This window comes from Manis pentadactyla, chromosome 10, assembly GCF_030020395.1.
Source record: "Manis pentadactyla isolate mManPen7 chromosome 10, mManPen7.hap1, whole genome shotgun sequence".
NCBI lineage: Eukaryota > Metazoa > Chordata > Mammalia > Pholidota > Manidae > Manis > Manis pentadactyla.
The window spans coordinates 8,154,681-8,178,062 of NC_080028.1; the positions used below are offsets into that span (position 1 = coordinate 8,154,681).

A 23,382-nucleotide genomic window follows, 5' to 3' on the forward strand; every position below is an offset into this window, starting at 1 on the left:
CACTCAAGCTAATTATTCAAACTATCCACATTTTCCCAAACAAGCCATGTTCTTCCAGGTATTACTACTGTCCCTTGCACATGCTGCTCCCACTATTTGGAAGGCATCTTTAATCTGGCTGTGCCCAGTGAACTCTGCCTCATTCTTCAAGACCCAGCTTTCATGTGGGAGGCTCCCCAAACTCTGTAAGTCTTTTCTATACAATATTTATCATATTATTTGCTGATTATTCTGCCATCACCATCACCAACTACAGGATGATGTGATGGGAGAGATGGCATTTTCTTCATCTGTGCATTGCCAGCACACTCCCTGATAACCACGGACAACTGCTGGCCTGAACCCAAGGCATGCTGGAAAGTGCTCTAAGGGTTAGGAAGTCGCTGCCATTGTGGAGCACTGGGGAAGCCAGCAACAGCTCTGTCAAGAGGACATACCACCAGCTGGGACTTGGAAGGATGACTGGAACTTAGAGAGAGGGAAGGGGAAGGAGAGAGACACTAAGAGGACTCCCAGACTCCCTTGTAAATAGGGGAAGGGACAATAAACATTTCTTCATCTACTAAGATAATCAATCAAAAACAGAATATGAAATCTGTAGATTATGGTTTCAAAGAAATACTTAAAGCCCTTGTCTTAAAAGAGATTTCAAGTAACAAAAAACACCCTGACCCTGTTGGTTGGCTCTAGTAAGCGCCCCTATCCCTTTTATAGGATGGGATGGATCCAGAGCCCTTGATCTCAGTTCATTCAAGTAACATTTTGAGAAGACTAAAGTCACACACTAAATTCTTATATGGGCTCATCAGCTAATACTTTTCTCACAAAGAGATACAAGGGACAGCATGTGGTAGACTGGCACGCATCTCTCATCTGTAATGACTGACCCCCCACCCCTAATAAATCATTAAACATCTCTTACTAAGAAATCAACCTAAAGGGATCTCATGGCACCCAAAGGACTGTAGCCTATACAGAGTTGCTCTATGAATAAGCCTCTGCCATTTCAATAGTTCTAAAACTCCCCCAAGAGCGACTGGTCAGTATTTTAACATGTATCTCTTCCAAACTTTTCAGATAACCGAGAACCCGCAATTCTCCTGTTTATCTGTGGGTGAATCCTCAAGGGTAACCAACTTCTGAATGTCAACACAGCAGAATTTATAAGGTAGTTTTAATTATATGCAATTAAAGAAATATAATCATAATGCTTTTCATGCAAAAACATCCCTGTATGTATCATACAATAAAAAAAGATTTGGTATTTTATTCCAAAAATCTTGATCCTTACCATCTGGATTTTTTACATTTTAGACTGGTAACTATCATTCCTTTATACCCACAAAACCACTCAGTTGACAACTGGTAATCACTTGGATGGGCTTTACTTTGAAATTATGGAAACATATAATTGCTTACCTGGGGGGAAATAAACTGGGGAGGCACTTGCGCCCGGAGATTAGGAGAAGAATTTAGTGGCTGCACAGGTGTGTGCATACCTCTCGATTGTGCTGTGCTATTTCCAAACAAACCATGATTGCCACCCTGTAAACATAAATAGCAACAGTAAGGCTTTTTGTTAACATAATGCAAAAAAGAAATGGATGAGGTTTTCTATGTCTCAGAAGAATCATATCCTATGTTTCATGGAAACACAGAATTTTGTAACTGAAAAGTTCTTTATCTTGGAATGCTTGGGAAAACCATTCAAATTCAGTTATGCACATATCATTACCACCCCTACAGTCTGATGCGCTCTATAAACCAAAACATGAAAGATACAGGCAATATGACATTTATTTCACCTATTCTCTTTTTGAATTTTGGGTTTACCAAGTTTATTCTCAAATTTTTAAATCTGAGCTACATCTTAAAAGAACCTGAGTATAAATGCAGGCTTATGAATAATATCAACCATAAAATAATCATCTCTGAATTGGTTGGTTCAATCCTAAAATCAGTGCCGCCCAATTGTGAGGCTAGCTCGATGAGGACCCTGCTCCAGATCTGAACACCCTCCCCTCTCTTGGGTCTGCTTGCTTGATCCTTTCCTTGCTAGATAAGGAAATCTGAATCAGTCACAGAGCAAGTCAAAAAGGAAAGAAAGGGAAAAAGTAAAAAATCATTATAGGGACACCAATAAAATATTACTCACCTGTAACTTCTCAAATATATGAATCTCTTCTAGTTAAAAATAAGCTTAACTCCAGAAAGACTGGAGCATGATAGACTGTTCCAATCAAAGAGCTACAGAAAGCTGGGCTATATGATGTCCCTTCTTTTGTGACTTGTTTCTAGCTGAGAAAAGCCCTTCAGCAAAGAAACCCTATTTGACAACGTGACACTGTTCCTTCTGTCAGAGGCAGTTTTCTCTACCATATTCACTCAGCCTTTCAAGGCCCAGCTCAGAGGTCATCTTCACCAAGGAAGTCTTTCTCCATACCTACTTCTCACTTCACATTCAAATTAACTGAATCCATCTCTATGTTCTCAAAACACTTTAAAACTCTTTGATAGCACCCACAGTCAAACAGTTATTTTCCACTGTCTTTCCACCACCAGCTTAAAACTTCCCTCTTTGAATCCCCAGAACTCTTTAAAACCCTGGTCTACAGGATGCCAACATCCATGACCCACCAATTCCATATACTTAAAAATACAACCCACACTGAACATTTTCAGTGAAAACAGCTGCACCATCACTTAAACCAAGTATGTGTACTCTGAAAACACCACTGTCATTTTACCCCTGGAATCATGGGGATTAAAGTAATTTTTAAACATTTTGTAATGGCACCATTAAGTTCTAGAACACTACAGATATTCTGATGGCTTAATGATTCAGAACAGATTAGGGGACTGCTATAGGGAAATTAATGAACTTAAAAGCACTGAAAATAAAAGTGTCTGTGAAAATAAAGTAGAAACAGCAATCACAATCTGTTCATATCTCACAGAAGAAAATCAAAGATCCACCATGTATTTTAAATCTTCCAGAGGACTGTTTAAACATGAAAAGACCTTTAATTCTACAAACCCTAATATCGCCACTTCTCCTGTTTTACTAATCCAACCGTCACTGGCTTGGCTCTAGCATCTCTGAGATGGGGGTAGTTGGTATCTTAGCTACTGGTTATTCCTAGGAAAACAGCTAAGATCATTCTCACTTACACTTTACTATCAAAGTAATGCCTTGTTATTAGATGTTAATTATGCATGGACTGGTCCTTGAAGGGTGGGGTTTCTGGGAGCTAAAGTTCTTGCCAGAATCCATGTTTTGACATGTCCAAAACTGCTTTGTGAGGGTCGTTTTAAATTTCAACCTCTCTTGGTAAGAATTACTAAAAGGAATTTGCTTTCTTTCATATTTATAAAATTAAGCCCTACTTTCCTATTCCCAGTAGACAGATTTCACCCCACTCCCACAAAAGGTTTTAGGTTTTCATTACCAATTATCTCTAAAGCTATACCAAGCACTTTGATATACCTGATATGGGTAATAGTATAAATAAGTAAACACTAACCAAAAAAGGCCTTTTCTACTTTTTAATACGAAGCCTTGGCATCATAAGCTGGTTATTTGCTTGGTTCATAGCATGGTCATAGCTATTTTGCAGTATTTTGCACAGGAAGGTATTTAAGTGGCAGTCATATAGGTCCAGTCTTTTTTCTTTCTTTCTTTTAACTATATTTAGAAATTAGAAAAATGGTCATCAACAGCTTGTATGTATGTTAAGGGTGGCCTATCTGGCTATTTCTAAAGCTTTACTGTTGTATATAAGGCTTTTATGATACCCTGAATCCAAAATATTATTGGTGATATCTGCCTCAACTAGTGTTTAGTTCAGAAAAGTATACAAATTAAAAACGAAGTTATCAAGCTGATTGAAACATGTGATTTTAAAATTAAAACCTTGCATTTTAACTCTTAATTATGAAGTATATTAAGTCTGCATGAAAATAGTGTGAAAACTCCACAACCATATTTGGACAGAACATGTTCATCAATTTGGGTCACAACGGACTTTGTAGTAATCCACAGAGCAAAACATCCAAGTGGAATGACCATGTCTTACAGTTCAGTGCACCAGCTATTTTGGCTGGTTTATTATGAGAAAGTTTGTGTACTAATAGCATCTGGTAATTACGTGATCCTGAAAGCATGTTTATAATTACCATTAACCAAAAGTTTTTCAAGTACTTTGTATTTCCTATATCTCAATCCAAAACAAAAAAGCCAACAAATGTTGATATAATTGTTTGTTCTGTTTATATAAGCGATACATATCTACATCCTCTTTGGAAACATTAAAACAGTGAAATACAAAAGAAGAAAAAAATTATCCATAACTCCCAATCCAGAGATAACTAATCTGAACACAAATACGTAACAGAATACATTTCTTAAGGGCAACAGTTAGTTAACATCTGAAAGGCTTATGCACAATTTGAGGACTATGGTGTGAGAGGTGTTTTATGACATCCTCTCATTTATATGTGAAAGTCATTTTGTGAAACAAATGGAAACAATAATTAAATGTCCTGCTATGACATCCTGAGGTGAAAGTCACACAGACAAGTGGTCACAGAACTATGGCTGGAGTCACTGTCACAAAGGAACTGTCCCCAGATTCCTGGTGTTCTTAAAAACTACAACAGGGCTACTGCGGGGAGACAGACAGAGGCCTGCTGCATCCCTTCAGCCTGCCGGGAATGAGGCAGCATCACGGTGCCAGCCCTGCAGTCTTGTTCCCAGTGCACAACCCTTCCTTGGAGGATGACAGATCCCACCTTAGGAGAAGAGCTGCTCCAGAATGGATGAAACACTACCACGTCTGAGCAACATCAGGTCTTCTCAAAGCTTCACTATCAAAGTTACCTTTTTCTGAGTTACGACTCTGTTTTACACTTAAAGACACTAGATTTTAAGATGCTGTAACCCTCAAATATTTAATCTTAATAGTTTTGCTGCTATTTTCTAATTAGCAGTTTTATTAAGTTGGAAAGACTTCAAAAGTATTACTTGCCATTCAATCTGATGTTAAAAATGGCAAATATGCTGTTAAATTAGATGATATAAGGTACCTATGTAGCCTCTTTAATATTTGCCTAAGCCAGTTATTAACTAACTTATTAAACATGAACTTATGACCAACAATGAAAAGACAAAAGAAACAGATTTAAAATAAAATCCATGTTGAGGAACATGAAGAGAGATGGGTCCTATGGGCTGGAAGATCTAAAGCCTGTACTTAGTATCATTCTGTGCATTCAGTAATCAACAAATTTCCCAAGACAGACAAATGATGCAATAAATTGCAGACCAGGGCCAAGGTGAGGCCATAGCCAAGCAGTTATAAATTTGAGAGGCCTCCTTACTTGTCTAGCAGCGAAGTTTTGGGGGTTGAGCCCTGTGCCGATTGCTCCAAGGCTGACGTTGGGTAGTGTGGAACCAGAGGGAGACAGCTTGTAGCTGGGAGAAGGGGAGAAGGGAGAGCAGGGAGCCTCATCCCCAAGGCACCCATCTTGATTGGAGAAAGGCAAAGTCAGCTGAAAAGTAGTAGTAGTTAGCCAATCACAGTGAGTGTTGGTTAGTGAAGCAACAGAATGCAAGAAGGGGAAAGAGAGAAACACTAGGAATAAACAAAGTTAGAGTGTATTAGCAATAAATGAGGATAGAATTTGGATCTGATAATAATCATCATACTTTGCCCAACAGATGCCATCTGTCATCTTCTTTGATAGATTTTTCTTATCCTCTAAGTAACAACATACTCTGTCTATTGCACTAAGATAAAAATTGATAAAAATTGCCAGACACTTCATTTTTATGCATCTAATACTGACTACTCTAACTATGTGGCTGCTGAAACAGAAGTCAGAGTAATCTCTTTGTGAGTATTTCGCTGTCCGGACCAGCATCAGTGATGTCAAAAATGTGCCAGATCTAAAAATTTTGGTTTCAACGGCTTTCTAAAGACGGGGAGCACAGCAAATTGGCATTCTAATCAAGGAATAAGCTCTTCCATTAGAAGTGTTAGAAATACAAATAGGCACAAATGACTATACCTATTAAATCAGGTTAAGTCAAGTAGTTGAAAATTTGAAAAATATATCCAAATTGTAACTAAAATAGATCACTAGGGAAATGGAGAAAGATAACAAAAAGAGCTCTCATAGAAACAGCAAAGGAGAAGTTCTGGGTTACTTTGACAAAGCTAAAAGGCAAGGACTTAGTGGAGACGAGAGTATTTGTACAAGATCCCAAATTTAATTTGTTATTGTACAGTAGCAGAAAAAAAGAAATTGAGAATACATTTCTCTAAAATTTCTTCTACATGTTTTGAGTGCCCATTTTCCCCACTAGAAAAAGTCAGACCATTTCCTCCCTCCAAACTTCATAACTCACCTAAGATTAGACCTTCACAATACTCACATCCTAAAGACAGATGGTTCTAGCTCCTGTCTAATTACCTGTTGATATCAAACTGTTTTCATTTCACCATTTAAACACAGGTGATGCTTGTATTTTCCCCATTAATTTAGTTCAATAATTCTATGCTTCCTCCTGGAATCAATTATCAGAAGACAAATGGGAACCAAAATGGTTCTCATGAATTATTATCTTAAACAAAGGATTCAACTCACCTTCTCAAAATAAGGCCCACTATCTGTGGTTCCCATGTCTTTGGAATTAGGTGGACGGAACCCAGATCGATCCTTCCTCATGATATCATTAAAATCCCCGAGATTCATTGATCGCTTGTCCACATCAAATTTTTTATCTGGAAGGAAAAGAAGGAGTGAAATTTCAAGAATCAATGCCTCCCTCATGACCAAGAGTGATCTGCCCCAATAGCCCTCCTGGGGTGCTGGGTATAAGACCAGAAAAGCTCTCACTGGTTCAAGGGGCTAGTAATCCTCCCTGGAACACATGTGGATCCTGGAAAACATCTATCAGTTGTACCTTGTTGTCTAATGAAGAGTGAAAGAGAACTTTAGAGCTAACCTGGTGAAAATCCGAAGAGGAAAAAGATTTAGACTGGCTATGGATATGTTTGATGCGTATGTCTTGCTCATAAACTCAAATGTCCTCAGTGAATTTCTCTCTTATTGATATTTCAGCATCTGCTAAATAAATGGCTGGGGTTGTGAAGCGCAGTTATTGATCAAAGACGCACAGCTGTTGTCCTGAAATCTAGAGCTCAGAGGTGAGCACAGGAGACTCTGCCACAGTGCCTGTCCCCAGGTGTGACGAAAATTTCTACTTTCCTTTCACAGCTCTGTGGTACACTGACACGATCAATGTCCCAGCAAGCTTACTTTTTAGTTACCCTCACATTTAAAAGTAGCATAACTAAAGACTATTTCCCTTACTACCCAGGACTGTTTTCTTTTCCTGGTTTGATCCTTTTTAAGTTCCACAAGGTGAGCAACAGCATCACTGTGAAATTCCCGCAGTCTCACGGCTGACACTGCATCTGCTTCCCTTGCAATGAGAGTTGGTCAACAATGAAACACCCCAGTGTGGACAGGACTGACAGCCTGGGAGTTGAGTCTGGCAAGGTTTTTTGTTTGGCCACACACAGCATTTTTTATAAATCTGAATTAGTTTCCAATATTTAAAAATCAGGATGCCAATATATATCTCAATGTCTGGCCTCTCTTAAGAAACTGGAAGGTCTGGCAAAGCTAGGCCTGCTCCTCCACAGCTGAGCAAGGCTAATTCCCTTTAGATGCTACCCATGTTCTCTCTCTCACAGCTCACCAGCAGCCTCCAAGTTCTCATTGCTTATACCTGGCACACAGCCTCATTGCATTGCCTCCTCGGCTCGAGTCATTTGAGTTTTCAACTCCAACCTAGTGCCTAGCACAGTACCTTCCGCAGAGTAAGTGCCCAATACATATCTGCTGAACTCTATTCACCCCAACTCAAACTGAGCAGAGGATCCCAACAAGATATTTTCAACAACAATGTGCTCCATTTGTACTAGTGAGGTGATACACACCTACAGACAAATCCATTTTGCTGCTTGGATTATCTTCAGTTTGACTCTGAAAAATAAAGAACAGTGAGGGAAGATGAATGGTTTGAATTAAATATTTGAATCAGAGAAGAAATGGCATTATTCATGTGAGAGTCACATCTTATTACTGGCATATATATAAGGGTCTTTGAAATGAACCTTGTGCTGGAATGAAGACAATAACATTTTTAATATGACTAATTTGATTGCTGTTGGTACTTATATTTACTTAATTCAATTTTCACATAGAATTAGCTTCAGTAAATCTATGGACAGAGCAATAGCAGAACAACTGTTCAGAGAAATAAACTCCTGTCCTTAAGTTCCAGTTGGCTTAGGATCAAATTCCATGAGTGGCAGCCAAATGATGACAACTCCTTCCCGTGACTTGTCAAGTCATCAAACCTTGAAATGTGCAGCCAAGTCACGGCATTTGTCTCTTGGCAAGCAGGACAGGGTGTCCCCGTAATGTCCCCAAGAGATAAAAAAATCAGGACTTTTTAAAGAATTCCCTATATAATTAATCACTAATAGTTCCTCAAATTATTTTGCTATTATTGTCTTTTTAAAAACCACTTTGAAGCTGGTACAGCAGTCAGGGGAAAGTACGTAAGTTTTAAGTGCCTGGCTCCTTCTTCCCTAACTGCCTAAGGAAAAGGATATGAGTACTACAAATAAAAAAATTATGACCTTTAAATATTGGAGTATTTCATTAATGATAAAAGAATGGCGAATGCACATTACTTAACCCAAACCAGGAACACTGCTTAACCAGCTTCTAAATACGAAATTTTCTATTATATGTGGCAGTGGTCTTAAAATTTGAACCAAGTGTAAAAGTTGGGACCCACTACATGTTTGAAAAAATAAGGCTTACCAGCAATCCTATATTTGAAAACTGTTTGGCAAGAGGATTCATCCATGAATCATTGTTTCCTCCTTTCAGTGAACACTACAAAAATGAAAAATGTAGCCTCAGAACCAAATAATTTATTTCAACTTCATATCTAGTTGCATGAAGTACCAATTAAAAATGCAGAACCAAGAGTTTATTTGATATTTTGAACCTAGCCGTTTCTCTTTAACTACGGTTATTTTGGTATTTTATCTGTTAGTCTAAAACAGTGGGACACTTAGTTACATCTATATTTTCAATTTTATTTTATCTGTCACACTGAATTAGAACTGGAAAAATATATGATCAGCTGGTGTTCTTACCTTATAAACAGAAGGAAGTCAGTATCAGATTTTCTAAAATACAATGTCTGCATGCTAACATTTTTCCCATTAATATCTCCTTGTAACCTAAGCCAATTTGTATAAGGAGTGAAGAAAAATGTGTGATGCTAGTGCATGTTATTTGGAAAGGAGACTATTTGAACTGGTCATCTTTGTGTGGATACAATGAGGAACTCACCCAGAGAGCACTTCCATCTTGTTTCATTGTATAAAGGATATGGGTCCCAAAGGGGAAAGAAGCCCAGCAGAAGACACCATCAGTGATCTTACTGCAAAGTAAGGGAGCTGTTGGTTTTCTCTCTTACTTATATTTATCCAGTTGTTGGACATTTGTGTGGTTTACCATTTTTTGCCATTATAGATAATAATGCAATGAACCTTTGTGTATAAGTTTTTGTGCAGACATGTTTCATTTCTCTTGGGTTTGATATGATATTGCTGGATCATATGGTATGTCTATGTTAAACATTTTGAGGAACTATTTTCCAAAGCGGCTACACCATTTTACAATCCCACCAGCCACCTATGAGAGTTCCAATTTTTCCACATCTTCACCAACCCTTGTAATTTGATGTGGGTTTTCATTTCCTAATGCGACAAGCTAGTTTCTCCCCTGGGCAAGACACGGATGATCAGCTGCACTTCTATTTCTACTGAGAAGCCAGGTGGAACTGTGATGGGGTTTTATGTGCTTGCGCATTCTACAGGCAAAAAATTCTGTTTGTGTTCTGTTCTGGTATTTATTCTTGGAAGTGCATAAGCTCACTTAAGTTCAGTTACAGGTTTTAGGTGAAAAAAGTCCTCCCTGGTGGGAGAGAATTGATAGTTATTGTTTAATGGGTACAGAGTTTCAGTTTTGCAAGATGAAAGCAGTTTTGTGGCTAGACAGTGATAATGACAGTACAATAACATGAAGAAGGTACTTAATGCCACTGAACCAGGATGCTTCAAAATGGTTGACATGGTAAATTTTATGTTATCTGTATTTGATCATAGTAAAAAAAGTCCATCAGTATGAAAATTCAGAATCATGAGCCATGGAGCAGAAACATTTAATTCCTAATTAACCTAATTAGTTAAATCTTGGTGGTCATTGAGTGGGCAACACCTTTTACTCAGTGGTTTCCTTTCAATCAGCTGTCTCCTGAACTTTTAATTTGGTCTCATTGTTAATTTGTAAACAACAGAAAGTCACAGCAGTCTAGACACCACGAGTGAACAAAAAGTGCTGAAAAGTTCATTGAATGATCTATTTTGTGACCAGAGCAGGAAAATATAAGTCCTTATTAAGAAGGAACAACTGTAAACGACTGCTTAAACAAAGAATCCCCAGCAGAAACAATCTGTATTCTTAAGCTGTAACAGTTTCCACATTCAGAAAAAGTCAGTATCCTATAGTGAAGGGGATGAAGGTGCAACCCTTGGCTAACTGAAGACAGCATTGCCAACTATGTTGAAATTAACTTAACTGCCATCAATGTCTTTGCGGACGAAGGGCTGGGATGGAAGAATGCTCATGCTGAGAGTGCTCCCAGCGCACAGACCACTGTCCAGAGTGAAACCAAAGTCCTCATCAAATCATGCAAACTGAAGGAGTAACTGAGTTGTTCTGACATGGAAAGTGAAAAGTTTAGAACACAACCCAGTACAGGATGTAGATAAATCATCTAGTTGCTGCAGCAGGGTTACACACTGGCATTTCATTTTGTTGGGAGAAGGGTACTGGACCTTGGAATTCACCGAATCTGATAAAAACCAGCCATGATGATTATCACTGGAGAAGCTATCTTACTTTGGTTTCTCGTCTACATATTTATGGAGATTTACTCTAAGGACTTCCTTGGCTTTAGAATGCAAAACAACAAAACATTTATAAAGTGTGCCTTGAAAGCTTCCAAATAATTATTATAATATGGAAACTGTAAGTGAAAAAAAACCTCCTATCTTTGAAAATTCCATTTAACCCACAGCAACAGTTCTATAGTTTGTGGTTTCAAGGTCATGGGGAAGGAAGAAGGCGGCAAAGAGGAAGCAGTTATTTGTCTTAAGAATATATTTTTCCCCTTAGGACCTCAGGGACTCCAGCTGCCCCACTCCTTCCATTAAAAAATTCTCAGTTCTGTCTTCTAAGAATGAGTAAGTACACTTGAACATTTCTAAAGAGGACTACCTTCATTTGTTTCTTTCCTCCTTGTCCCCAGCTTGCTGAGTTGTGGGAGGAAGCACTTCCCTGAGAGCCGGTGGTATTCCAGACTCCTCCATCCTCCTCCTCTTCCCAGCTGGGATGGCGAGCTCCTGTGACTGGCCCATCACTCTCCCCCCAGCCGTCTTGCATAGATTTGGAATCTTTAAGAAAAGAATGAATCACCTGTATGCAATAGCTATATATACAATAACCACAGTAATTATTCCTTATAAAATATTTTAGTACATTTTTAATTTTATCTAATCCATCTATATGGCAAGGCAAGCATAATTTGTATTTTAAAGAGCAGGGAATGGAAACTCCTCAAGGTTCAATGATACAGACTAAGTTAATAAACCATACTATCAAGATCTCCCGACTCCTGGTTCTGATTTTTCCTCTTATACCAAGTTGATAAGAATTTCAAGTTTAAAAAAACCTATCACTATTTATAAGAACTCTCACATCTCAAGTAAGAGACATCTGTTCCTCTTAATGAGGATGGTTTACTGTGTCCTTAACCTCCTGTAGTTTTTACCTTCCTAAATGTACGTGTGCTTTGTTTATAATGGACTTTATAAATACGAGGTATGATAAAGAAAAACTGTCTCCCTTGTCTGAGGTGAAGTGTAAAAAAAAATATAAAGAAGGGAAAGAAAAAAGAAACTTAGATTCTGAATATCAAAATTATGGCAAAAGAGAAATTCACATATAGCCATGAAAATCTGAAACTTATTAGATTTATATACTAACATGTATTAGATACTAAAAAGACCCTAGGCAAAGATAATGTGTAAGCAATTATTTTTAAAAGATGAGTGGTGGACATGTGGAGGACAGAGAACAAGGAAGGGAGAGAAATCAGAGGACATTAGTGTCTGAGGGAGTGGGATTTCAGTGTTCAGTGTCTTCCAACAACACCCCCATTTAAACAAAGATCTTTAATTTGGAGATTGGGATAAATCTTTAATTTCCCTCCAAACATAGGATGGAATTGAAGGATACACTCTGTGGTAAAAACACTATAAAATGATGGAAGCAGCAGAAATACACTATCTTGCCTAGAAACCTCCATTAGCATCTTCACTTTACCAAATGATAGGACGTTTATGGAAGGGGTCGTTACTTGATTTAAGTAGCTTCAAATAAAGAGTCTAGAGCCAGAACAGCAGCTCTTCCAGGCCTTTTTTTGAATGACTGCTGCCATCTCTAGGACCAGGCCTATGATAGCATTGCAGGCACCCATCAAATAGGTGCTACAAATGCCACTTGATAACCAGGATTGCTTCTCATCATGTAAGCCATAGGTTTTACACCATTCCCTGACAAGCAATAGGAACTAAAACCCCAAATAAATAACTTACTGACCCCTTTATAAAAATGAAGACATCCACATAACCCATCTTTTAGAGAAAGAAGCTGAACTTTTAACAAATGTTTCTTCTAGAGTTCTAATTTTTAGTCATAGAATCTTTACCAGATTTGAGATACCTGCAGACTACAGAATATCACAGATTAACTGCCAGCATCAATTGGTATGTAGGCTGAGATGATTTAGCTCCTTTCCGTGAATATTGCACATTCAAATTACCAAGAGAAAGGGTAATAAAAGTTTAACTACAGATGATCCTAAATAGTAGGAGAGATTTTTAAAATCTGGAGAAAAGTGAGGGTTTTGCGATTGACGAAAGGAGCTTCTGGGGTTGGAAAAGACAAATGAAAATCCCGAAAAGTATGGCTAAAGTACCTCTTTGGGCCAAGGGGTCTGGTTAATGTCTTCCAACAGAATTCTGGATCTATTTCAAGTCTACAGCATGGTATTTCCCATGATGATACAACCAATTTTACAATGAAAATTATGATGAAATCAAGTCTTCATAAAGCTATTTCTATGAAGTGGAGATTTGTAAATTTAAAAATGCAGTCAAGTGACATTGGTACAAGAGTGAACTTCTAGAACATAACTAAGATAATAGTCCTTCATGTGGCACTGTAAGAGTCATAAATACACAATAAAGTGAACAATGGAATTTTTTTCTTTCTTGGTCATATTTTGAGCATTCAGTGCAACCACATTTTTTAATCAAAAGGCAATTCCTTAAGTATACAATATAGTAGAAAAGAGATGTTGGAATACTTTTTAAGAAAACTACAAATGAGTGAAAGGGCAGTGAAAACTGGCACTTGAAATTGAATTTTTCAGCTGAGGAACATCCAACGAGACATTCCATGGTATCAGTTTACAAAGTTTTGCAAATTACTGTGACTACACGTTGCCAGCTGGATCAAGTATAGCTTAGATTTCCAATGATTATGAGTGTGACGTACTTTGTTTAAAAAATTCAAATGAAGAAATCCTCCTTGGATTCAAGAAACCTTAAATGTTCCTATGTGGGTGGATGTATGAGGAGAGAGACAAAGGGAAAAGGAGGGAACAGAAGGATGAAGTCACCGGGCAACAGAGACCATGTTCCATATCGAAAGCCAGGAAAGTTTTAACCAAAGGGTGGAAATGCAAAACAGTGAGCAATATTTAAGTTACTGACAAAAAAGCCACTACATCAAAATTTCCGATTCTGGCCAGATACTAAACCTTAGCAAAAATAAAATCAACAAAATTAACTTACAACTTTCAGTTCACTGTAAACATTTCAACATATGCAAAACCATGTCACCACCATTTGCTACTAACCATTTATTAAAGGTTTAAGCCCCTGAAACTCAATGAAACAACAGTTTAAACACCATATAGCTCTCTGCATGTTTATAAAGGGGTCAATATATTATTTATATTGGGTTTTTAATTCCTATTGCTTGTCAGGAGATGGTATAAAGCCTATGCTTACCTAACAAGAAACAGTCCTGTTTATCATTGTTTGACCCCTAAATGAACATAGAATCCCTCCAAAGGAATGCTGTATACTTACTGGGTTTCATGGCACTTGGAGCACTGGAGGCGGCATTCCCCCAGCCTGTGGTCGATGCTCCTGTGTCATCCATCTCGCCCCACCCAGGACTGCTTTCGTTTGGCTCGCCCCAAGCTGAAGTACCATTATCTGGAGCAGGTGGTGTGCTTTTGCTCCAGACTGTAGAGAGAGGAAAAGGGTCTCTAAGAACGAGTTGTTAAATGAAACACTGTAATATCTAGTGGGGGTGAAGGTGGCAGGAACAGGCACTCTTATATAAGTCTGTTGGTAGAAACATAAATGGGTTCCACCTTCATGGAAGGCATCTGGCATTGTCACTTTGACTTTTGGTTCAGTAATTCCACTGCCAGGAAATCATACCATAGAAATACTTGTAAAAGTAGATAAAAGCACATGTACAACCATGCTCACTGCATCGGTGTTGGAAACTACTTGGAAGCAACCTAAATATGTATCAAAAAGGGACTGGTTAGACCAATCGTGCATCACCCATAAAATAAGTATTATACATAAAGCAATTAAAAGACAGATATGTACATGCTAACACACATGGAAAGCTTTCAACTATAATGGAAAAGGAAAGGTGAAGAACAGTATATATAGCACAATCCCTTCTATGTAAAATTTTTTAAAGGTAAGATGTATTTTGCTATAGGTATAAGCAACATTTTTGGATGAGAAACAAAATACTAAGAGATTACTCTAGGGTCCAAGAGTCTTTGATGTATTACCTTTTGCTTTTCCACACAATTTGAGGTTTTTACTACATGGGTAAATTTTTTTTACATGTTAGCAGGTTTTATACTAGAGAGGGAATTAGTAAGCAATGTTTATTTCCTTCCTCCACCTTTTCAATATTTGGAGAAAAAAAAAAAACAACTAGTTAAAAGCAGTCATTTCCTAAGTGGCCATAACTGGATTCACTGAACACTAGGCTTACTTTGGGGAGTGGAAAACTGACTATTATGATTAATTTTAACTAAAAAAACAAAACAGAAACACTTGAATGGTACACCCCTTTTATTTGCTCAGCTCTGCTTTAGGGGACCATTCAAGTTGACAATACCAAACCAAAAATGGTATTACCAGCACTATTTTTAATTTACCAGGTATGTTTCCTTTTCAAATAAGGAGGGAAGAAAGTTTAATTCAATTCTGAGCCACTAAAAATCTGAAGATAACCATCTCTTGTGTGAAGTACTCCACTTCCAGACATGATCATTAAAATCATCTGGAAAGTGACTGAACCTTCCAGATCCCAGCTTTGCTACAGCATTCCGATGGCCTCTGCAAGAACAACACAGAATACTTCCCTTCACCAGGGACAAGAAAGCAGAGGATGTGTCCATTGGTAGAACCAGAATGGAAATCACGTCTATTTCTGCTACTATGTTAATTCTGTATTTTTAAAAGGACTGCATAGTTTGTTTAGCAAGATACGTCTTTTGGATTCTGCAGACCAGTACTATTACATAAAAATAACTTTGGGAGACCAACACAGGGATGCCACCTATTCCTTTGGCCAAGAAAGAGCATTAAAATGTACTACCAGCACCTTTATCACTAGCATTTTGTAAAAAGAGAGCTTCTGTTCACAGCAGAGTAGGGTTAATGTAGGAAAGATCCACAGAACAAAGCTAAGCTCAACAAATGTAGCTTGATAAAAATGCCTTGTCTAGAATTTCTTTTCTTCATCAAAACCTACAAGAAACAGCCATGGCCTACCTGATGCTGATTTACCGGTCATCGGGGTAGGCAGGTTTGGTTCTCGAGGTGCTGGGCCCCCTTGGGAATTCTTATCCCACAAATTCACATTCTTGTAGTTATAACTGCTAGGGTCTCCCCATGCTGAAGTGCCATCATCGATGTCCATTTTCCGACTAATTGACTGTGGGGATGGCTCTTCCCAACCACTGGGTTCCTCATCTTTAGGGGTTACTGGCTGCGGCCCGCTGCTCCAGTTGGAACTGGAAGTTCGTGCATTGCCTGGGGGTGGAGGGGGTGGGCCTCCCCAAGAACCAGAGGCCTCTGGTTGTGGTGGTGGTGGTGGTGGCGGTGGTGGCTGCTGTGGCTGCGGTTGGTGCTGTTTACTCCAGGAACTGGGCTGTCTGCCTGTCTCAGTCCATGCTGGAGATCTTTTGCAATCTTCCCACCCGCCTTTTGAAGCTAGGCTTGCATTGCCACCGTTCCCCCAAGTTCCGATTTCATTCTGCCCTCCTTCACCCCACCCAGACACAGGTTTACTTGCAGAACTTTCCCAATTGCTGTTTTTTGCTTGATCAACTTCCTCTCCCCAACCATTCTTTCCAGAAGTCCATCCCTGGTTGGGCTGGCGTCCACCTCCCCACCCCTGATCCTTGCTGGAATTCTCATTCCAAGAAGAGGAGGTCTTTTCATCTGGTCGTCCTCCTCCCCAGTTGGAAGAATTATTGTTCTTAAAGTCATTCCAGCCGCCTGTGTTCTTGGGGTCTTTCCACTCTGTAGAGGTTGAGAGCTCCCCCCATCCAGACTTCATTTGATTGCTTTGGCTGGGTGCATCTCCCCAGCCCCCTGAGTTCTTGGTCTGTGTGGCAGCGCTCTCCCACCCCTCAGTTCCTTTGTCAGATTTCCCCTCAGGCCTCGGCACCTCTTCAATATCCCACACTGTGTCCTGCTTAATTTGTGTTTGGCCCCAGCCAGTGTTTGAGAGCACCCTGGGGTCCAAATCAGTTCGGCTCAAAAGAGTCTGCAGGACAGCCTGACAATCAGGATGTGTGGGCCTGTACGACCGACGGCCAGAACTATGACTGTCACTACTTCCTGCTTTGTGGTTGCTTCCAGTGCTTTGACCTCCAACTTCACTTCCTGTGGAGCTGGAAGATCTTCCCCAACAGGGAGCCTGGGCATTGCCTTGGTTTTCAGGGAGGGGGTGGCCCTTTTGATTGTCCCATGCTCCAGTGCTAGAATTTGGTTGGTTTGGACCACTCCATTCTCCAATTTTCAACTCATCAGACCCAGTCGGCTGTTTCCATTCTCCCTGAGAGACCCCAGATGTCATTTTGTTCCCTTCACCCCATTTGTTGTCATTAGAGTCCTGAGGGCCAAAGTTCCAGGACCCACCCGTAGACCTGTTATTGTTGTCCCAAGAGTCATTTTTCGACCCAGTTGACTTCTGAACAGAAGCTCCTTTCCAGGAGTCCTCTCTGTCTTTTCCATTGTTCCCATTATTTCCAGAATTGCTTTGTCCAGAGGCTGTGTCAGTTCCAGAAGGCCCCCTAGCTGCACCCCAAGATCCAACACTCCCAGTCTTTCGATCTCCAGTGCTTTGTGAAGGGGCATCAGTGCTCCTGGAGGCGTTCCCCAAGCCCATTCCAAAAGGCATTCCCTTATTCTCCATGGGGTTTGGTGAACTTAAGTTCAAGGAGTTAGTGTTTCCATTTTTTGGTCCATCAGTGTTATGAATTTGAGCCTGGTCTCTGCCAGAGACAACAAAATTAACACCCGCATTTTCCATCTTTGACTGCTGTTCCCTGGATGCCTGACCTACTGTGCTCACCTGTGCACTGGAATTACTAGTGTCTGTTTCCAGTGCCCCTTTCCTAGAATTTCCTTCTTGGACCAGAGCTGGCCAGGCAGATGGGTTGCTATTTGGGTTAAAATTGCTGAAGCCAGAGCCAGGTCCAATTCTATCCTGACCACTCACATTCCTCCAATTTCCTAGTCCATTGTTGCTCTCTGTAGTAGAGTTGGAAGATTGAACAGATTTAGCCTTAGGGTCAGACTTCCAGACCCCAAGATTACATTCGTTTCCAGAACTTGCAGACTGGCACTGGCTCCCTTTTCCTTTGTTACTAGTGGTGCTTCCTGGCAGAGTGCTCTTCTCAGAGCCAGGGTTCGAGGCACTGTTATTATCGGTGGCGTTTTCGGAAGAAGACTCAGTGTCTTTGCTGGCAATACAAGGCCACTCTTCCATGTCAGACCCGTCTACAATCACCTTGTCCCAGATGTGACTTGGGTTGGGGGAGGTGCCGTTGTTGGAGGAGGCTCCCGGGCCCCAAGTGGAATTTGCATAATTTGAAGCAGCAGCACCTCCAAGGGTTGACTCTGGGAAAGAGAGCGTCTTATCAATCTCAGTTACACATGCACGATCTACTCACACCTCAGGCTCCAACTGCCCCTAGAAGAGCTCATTACATTTCCCCCGCAAACCAGCTTCTCTGGCCAGTCACCCATCTTGGTTAACTACCACACCTGTCTTAGTCATCTCTTCTCTTTTGTTTTGCCTGGTTCTCATTTTTGGTAAGTCTAACTCCACGACTCTCAAAACTGCCCCCTCTCCTACTGACAGAGAAGGGCCTTCATGTACCTGGAGACTATGTGGTGAGTAACACCCCAAACTCGCTCTGTGTCTCCAACCTACCCTAAACACCTCTGGCTGGAGTAATTTCTGTAAAGCACACCTTTGATAATGTCACTGCTATATGGAAAGCCTTCAGCAGTTTCTCAGTGCACAAGAATAAAGCTAAAGCCTTTGGCCTGGACTTTGACAAGATGTTCCACAACTTGGGACCAACTGACTTTTCTAGTTTCATCCTCCCTATGTTCTGTGTACATGTCTACCCTTCACATTACCTGACATTCCACAATGTGTGCCTTCTCACCCTGGCACCATTTCATATTGGCACCTACTAATTTTTCTCCTAAATTCACACAGAGACTGACCCATCTTTCTGGACAGAGTTCACTTCTTTGAAGCTTACTGTAAGTTCATCACCTAAAAATAACGTTTGCTGTCTAGAGCCATTCTGCTCAGTGCTATGGTACTGTGTTCATGCCTTCCTTCCCCCATGTTAGTGCCTGCTAGGCAAAGATCCTATTTTGCTAACATTTGAATTCCATAGTGGCTGGTGTGCATTGTTGCTCAGTAAGCATCTGATGAGTGATGAATGCCCACCCAGTCAGATGCCAAGGGCAGACAAGCATGAACCAATTTGTATGACCAAGGAACTTCATCTCATAAGTTAGTCTGGCTCAGCACATATTTTGGTCTAATTTACCGTATTTGGTGGGGGGAAAAATGACATTTTTAACTCAGTTATTTCTTCTAATCTTATTTTAGCTCCTTTATTAACCAAGCAGCTTTAAATTAATATGAAGTTAGAAAAAATACTACATAGAGCAATAAAAAAGGAAGGAAGCAGAGGTTCTCAAGCTCTTGAGACTTAGGGGCCTCCTTGGTTTTAAGAATGTAAACAAGAGATTCTGACTCACATGGGACCTATGTGTATGTCCAGGCCTGGCTAGATTTGGCTGCAGAAATGTCTGAAATGACCACCTCTCAGGTCCTTCTTTTTGCAACTGGTTATCAGGGGCCAGGAAGGAAGGGTCATGAGGCCTTTGCTTGGTTGTCTTGGGCCTGGTCTGATGACCACCACAGGAAAACCTCACGGGTAGGGCTTCTTTCTGCATGAAGCCTGTGTCATCACCAGGCTTCTTTCCTTCTTTAGTCTGCACACAAGATGGTAAGAGAATTTTCTAGGCAATTCTATGTTTAAACTAAGAATTAGTTTATAGATCCTATTTTGAATAGAACATGCTATCATCAACCACCACCAATTCATTGTCCGTGTCAGTGCTTGATGGTATTCAAGCTCTGAATTTTACTGTGGCCTCAAACACTTTAAAAGCTAGGAGAAATCAGTCAATACGTTTTCAAAAAAAGGCAGGGAGAGGTGGGTATTTGGAGGTTCTTAGTTATTAGCTGATACAGTATTGATCTATTAAAACCCCTCAAAACTTCTAACAGAACCTTCAGCTAAAGATCCTTTATATCTAGATACTGTTTTTGACAAAGATCAAAATCCAGGACCCACTAAAGAAATACTGGTTTCAAAAATAAAATAGAAGACTAAAAAAAGGTATTATCTGGTATCCTCCCAATATTCCATATGGCAATCTAGGAGTCTCCTCTCTCTATACTCCCCACGTGCTGGAAACATAAACATGGTATCTAAGATTCAGGACAAGCCTCTGCATGAGCCCCACTTCCAATCATACTCTGGCCGTACATGATTGGAGGCCGGCATTTATAACGCTCTTTTCTGAGAAGAAAAAAGGCCCCAAACAGTGATGACGAATAGCAGCTCCATCGGCTTCTCACTGGCCACTAAAACCCAGCTGCAGAGGAGAAATGCTGATGCCCATCTTACCCAAAACCCTCTCCAATTTTCTGAATATCCCCAGCAGTTCCTGGAACTAATGGTGTCTGCGGACTTTACAGCAGGCAACTCAGAGAAGCACCCCCTCTTTAGAGCCGCCGTCCCCGACACCCATCCCTCACCTGGTGCAGTCCCACTCTCACTCGGCAGCAGCGTTCCTGTCACTTGTGCGTTGTTGGGGTTTGCTCCAGGTGCTGTGGAGGGAGGAGGCCCTGCCCCACCCCCGAGGAGCATGCAGGACGGCGGAGGGGGCTGCCCACGCTTTAGTAACACTTTGTGGTCCTGCTGGCAACGGAATCGCGGCGGCACCTCCCGAGGCATGTAGCGGGCGGCGCTTGGCGGTTGTCCGTTCGGCACTGCCACCCTTTTGGCATTGTTGCCACCATTGACTGGTGGCGATGGAGAGCTGCCAATTGGGCTGGCGGCCGATGGTTGGCTTAAACTTGGTTTCGTCACTTCGGGCACTGAAAGAGAGAGATTGGGAAGTAGCCTTTGAAATCAAACACGTTTTTCTGAAGACTATTTGTAAGAACGCTTACATGAGACCAATTCTAGTAAGACAATTCTTCCTTCATCCTACTTTGGGGTGACATGGTCTTTCCAAAGTCCCCAGCACCTTCAGTTCACTGAAGCTGGGGTGTAAGTGGGGACTGATGCTGACAAGGATTTAGACAGCAGTATCGTGGAGTTATGTTCCATTAACTGAGGGAGAGAGGGAAGAAATTACCATTCTCTCCCCTAAATCAACAGTCGAACTCCCTGAGGGGCTGCCCACCAGGTCTAAAAGAACATAAGGGCCCCAGGCAAAGCCCTTGTAAAAGTTCAAGGTTGTCAGCTCCAGGGCCCTTTCTCTTCATCCACATTCTTTAAGACCTAACGTCTGAGAAGCCCTTCCTGAAGTTCCTGGACTAGGTAAGCTAAGTGCCCTTCATTTGTGCTCTTCGAACACACTGTCCCTCTCTCTTTGCCACTGAATTTACCACACCATATTGAAATTCTCCATTTATAAGCCCCTCTCCCTTACCAGGCCATAAATTCCTCAAGGGCAAGGAAACATGTGTCACGTTTTTTTCTTAGGACCTGGCAGAGTAGACCACTAGGAGGAACCTCGGGCTTGGAGAATGACAAAATCAACTTAGTTTTAGTTTCTACAGTCATTTGAACTCAGAGACTCTTCTTGGTTTTCTGTATAACTAATAGAAATGGTATAAATCTTTTTGTTGTCAAAAAAAATATTTTAAGTTACCTTGTTTTTTTCCCAATTCCTTGTTTAAAATAAAAATTTCACAGTGTAGATACTTTCCTATTCACTTTAAATAATTTGATGTTTTTACCTTACTTTTAAAGATGGCACACAGGAAGTATGGTTATGGGCGGGGTGACGGTGAAGCTACACTCTGTGGGATGTACTGGCTTTCCCCTCAACCTTACAGAGAATATTTTGAATCTGCTTCATTTTACCAGAAGACTGCAACCCTTTCCAAGAAATTCCACCTGGTAAATAGAGGCTGGCACTATTACAGAAACAATCATTGAGCCTGATAATTCAGATGATGCTGAGGCCAAAATCCTTGACGCCTGGGCCAGCTCTGGTGGCAGAGTACCACTCTGACTGCTGACATGATGTTCGGCCAGCAGGTTGCTCACTGAACTGGCTCCTTTATAAGGAGAGAGAGAGATACATCATCAGAAATCAGGGGGCCCAATCTATACCCACAGGATATTGATGAGTACTGGGAGTACCAGAAAAAAAAGAGAAGGAGCCTGAAATAACTTCAAGGCAACCCCTAGGTCTAACCTTAGGCATGCATGAGGCAGTACTAGGTCTACCAGTAAGGAAGGAGAATAGAGGATCCATAATCTGATGAACAAAATAAACACACATCTTAAGAAAATTAATTGGCCATTGTCTAATGTTATTAATATAGTAATCTCTGCATGACCTAATATAAAATAGCCGATGGATAAGTAACTGATAAATGAATGAATACAGATGAATTATTTAATGATTCATTCATTTTCTATCTGTGCATGGAAGATTCGGTAGCTGATGGCATTCTCAATCTCCTCGCCTCTTATTATGAGAATAAACACGAAGCAGGCAAAGGCTGGAGTCTTCCCAGCTGGTTTTTCGGATGGGAGGAGCTATGTTTCTGCAAGGCTGCCCCTCTATGTAAGGGCTAACATCTTCACTTCAAGTGAACCCATCTGTTACATGCCTTGACTCACTCCCTAAAATATGACAGAGTAAGAGCAGCCTACAGGACTAAGGTCTGAACAACAGTTCAACTAACTTTACAACATCCATAGCACAACCAAAGACATGTGATATTACATATTGTGCAAGATTCTTTGCAAAAGCTCCTAAGAGCTTTTTCCCACCTTCATATCAGAGACAGAATGGATTATAAATAATAAAGTGATTATAAAATGAGACCGCCTCTTGACTACTTTCCTATTCTTAGTGCTCTATCCCAGGAGATTAGTTATTCAAAACTCCAGGATACAGTCAGAAAAAGCCGGACAGGTAAATGTTAGGAGCAAACTGTGTTTCAGGGCTTGAATGAACTCTTATTCAATTTTTTTCTTACATCTTTCTAAGAATTCAAGAATTTTAAGTATTGAAAGGCCAATCAGAACTTTAGACATGAATTGGAGAGCAGCTGTTAGGCAAGAAGCCTGACACAACCTGCTTCCCGATGTCCAAACTTAAGATATCAAGAGGCAGTCCAGTTCTACTACAAAGCCACAGTAATCAAGACAATTTGGTACTGGCACAAGAACAGACCCACAGACCAGTGGAACAA

General features: G+C 40.5%; 1 protein-coding gene across 5 annotated transcripts in view; it reads right to left on the reverse strand.

The window, feature by feature from the left end:
* TNRC6B (trinucleotide repeat containing adaptor 6B) overlaps positions 1-23,382 on the reverse strand; it is a 282,415-nt gene that overhangs the window by 37,358 nt on the left and 221,675 nt on the right. For 2 of the 5 annotated variants that reach the window (XM_057486340.1, XM_036931422.2), the window contains 9 exons: positions 20,698-21,039; positions 16,104-18,461; positions 14,379-14,537; positions 11,437-11,612; positions 8,905-8,979; positions 8,010-8,055; positions 6,649-6,785; positions 5,380-5,550; positions 1,420-1,545 (listed from right to left, as the gene is read on the reverse strand). In XM_057486340.1, the coding sequence (XP_057342323.1) occupies positions 1,420-1,545; positions 5,380-5,550; positions 6,649-6,785; positions 8,010-8,055; positions 8,905-8,979; positions 11,437-11,612; positions 14,379-14,537; positions 16,104-18,461; positions 20,698-21,039 (3,590 nt within the window). Of the gene's footprint in view, positions 1-1,419; positions 1,546-5,379; positions 5,551-6,648; positions 6,786-8,009; positions 8,056-8,904; positions 8,980-11,436; positions 11,613-14,378; positions 14,538-16,103; positions 18,462-19,628; positions 20,643-20,697; positions 21,040-23,382 lie in introns of those variants that run through there. The other 3 variants (XM_057486341.1, XM_036931424.2, XM_057486342.1) reach the window with 2 other exon arrangements.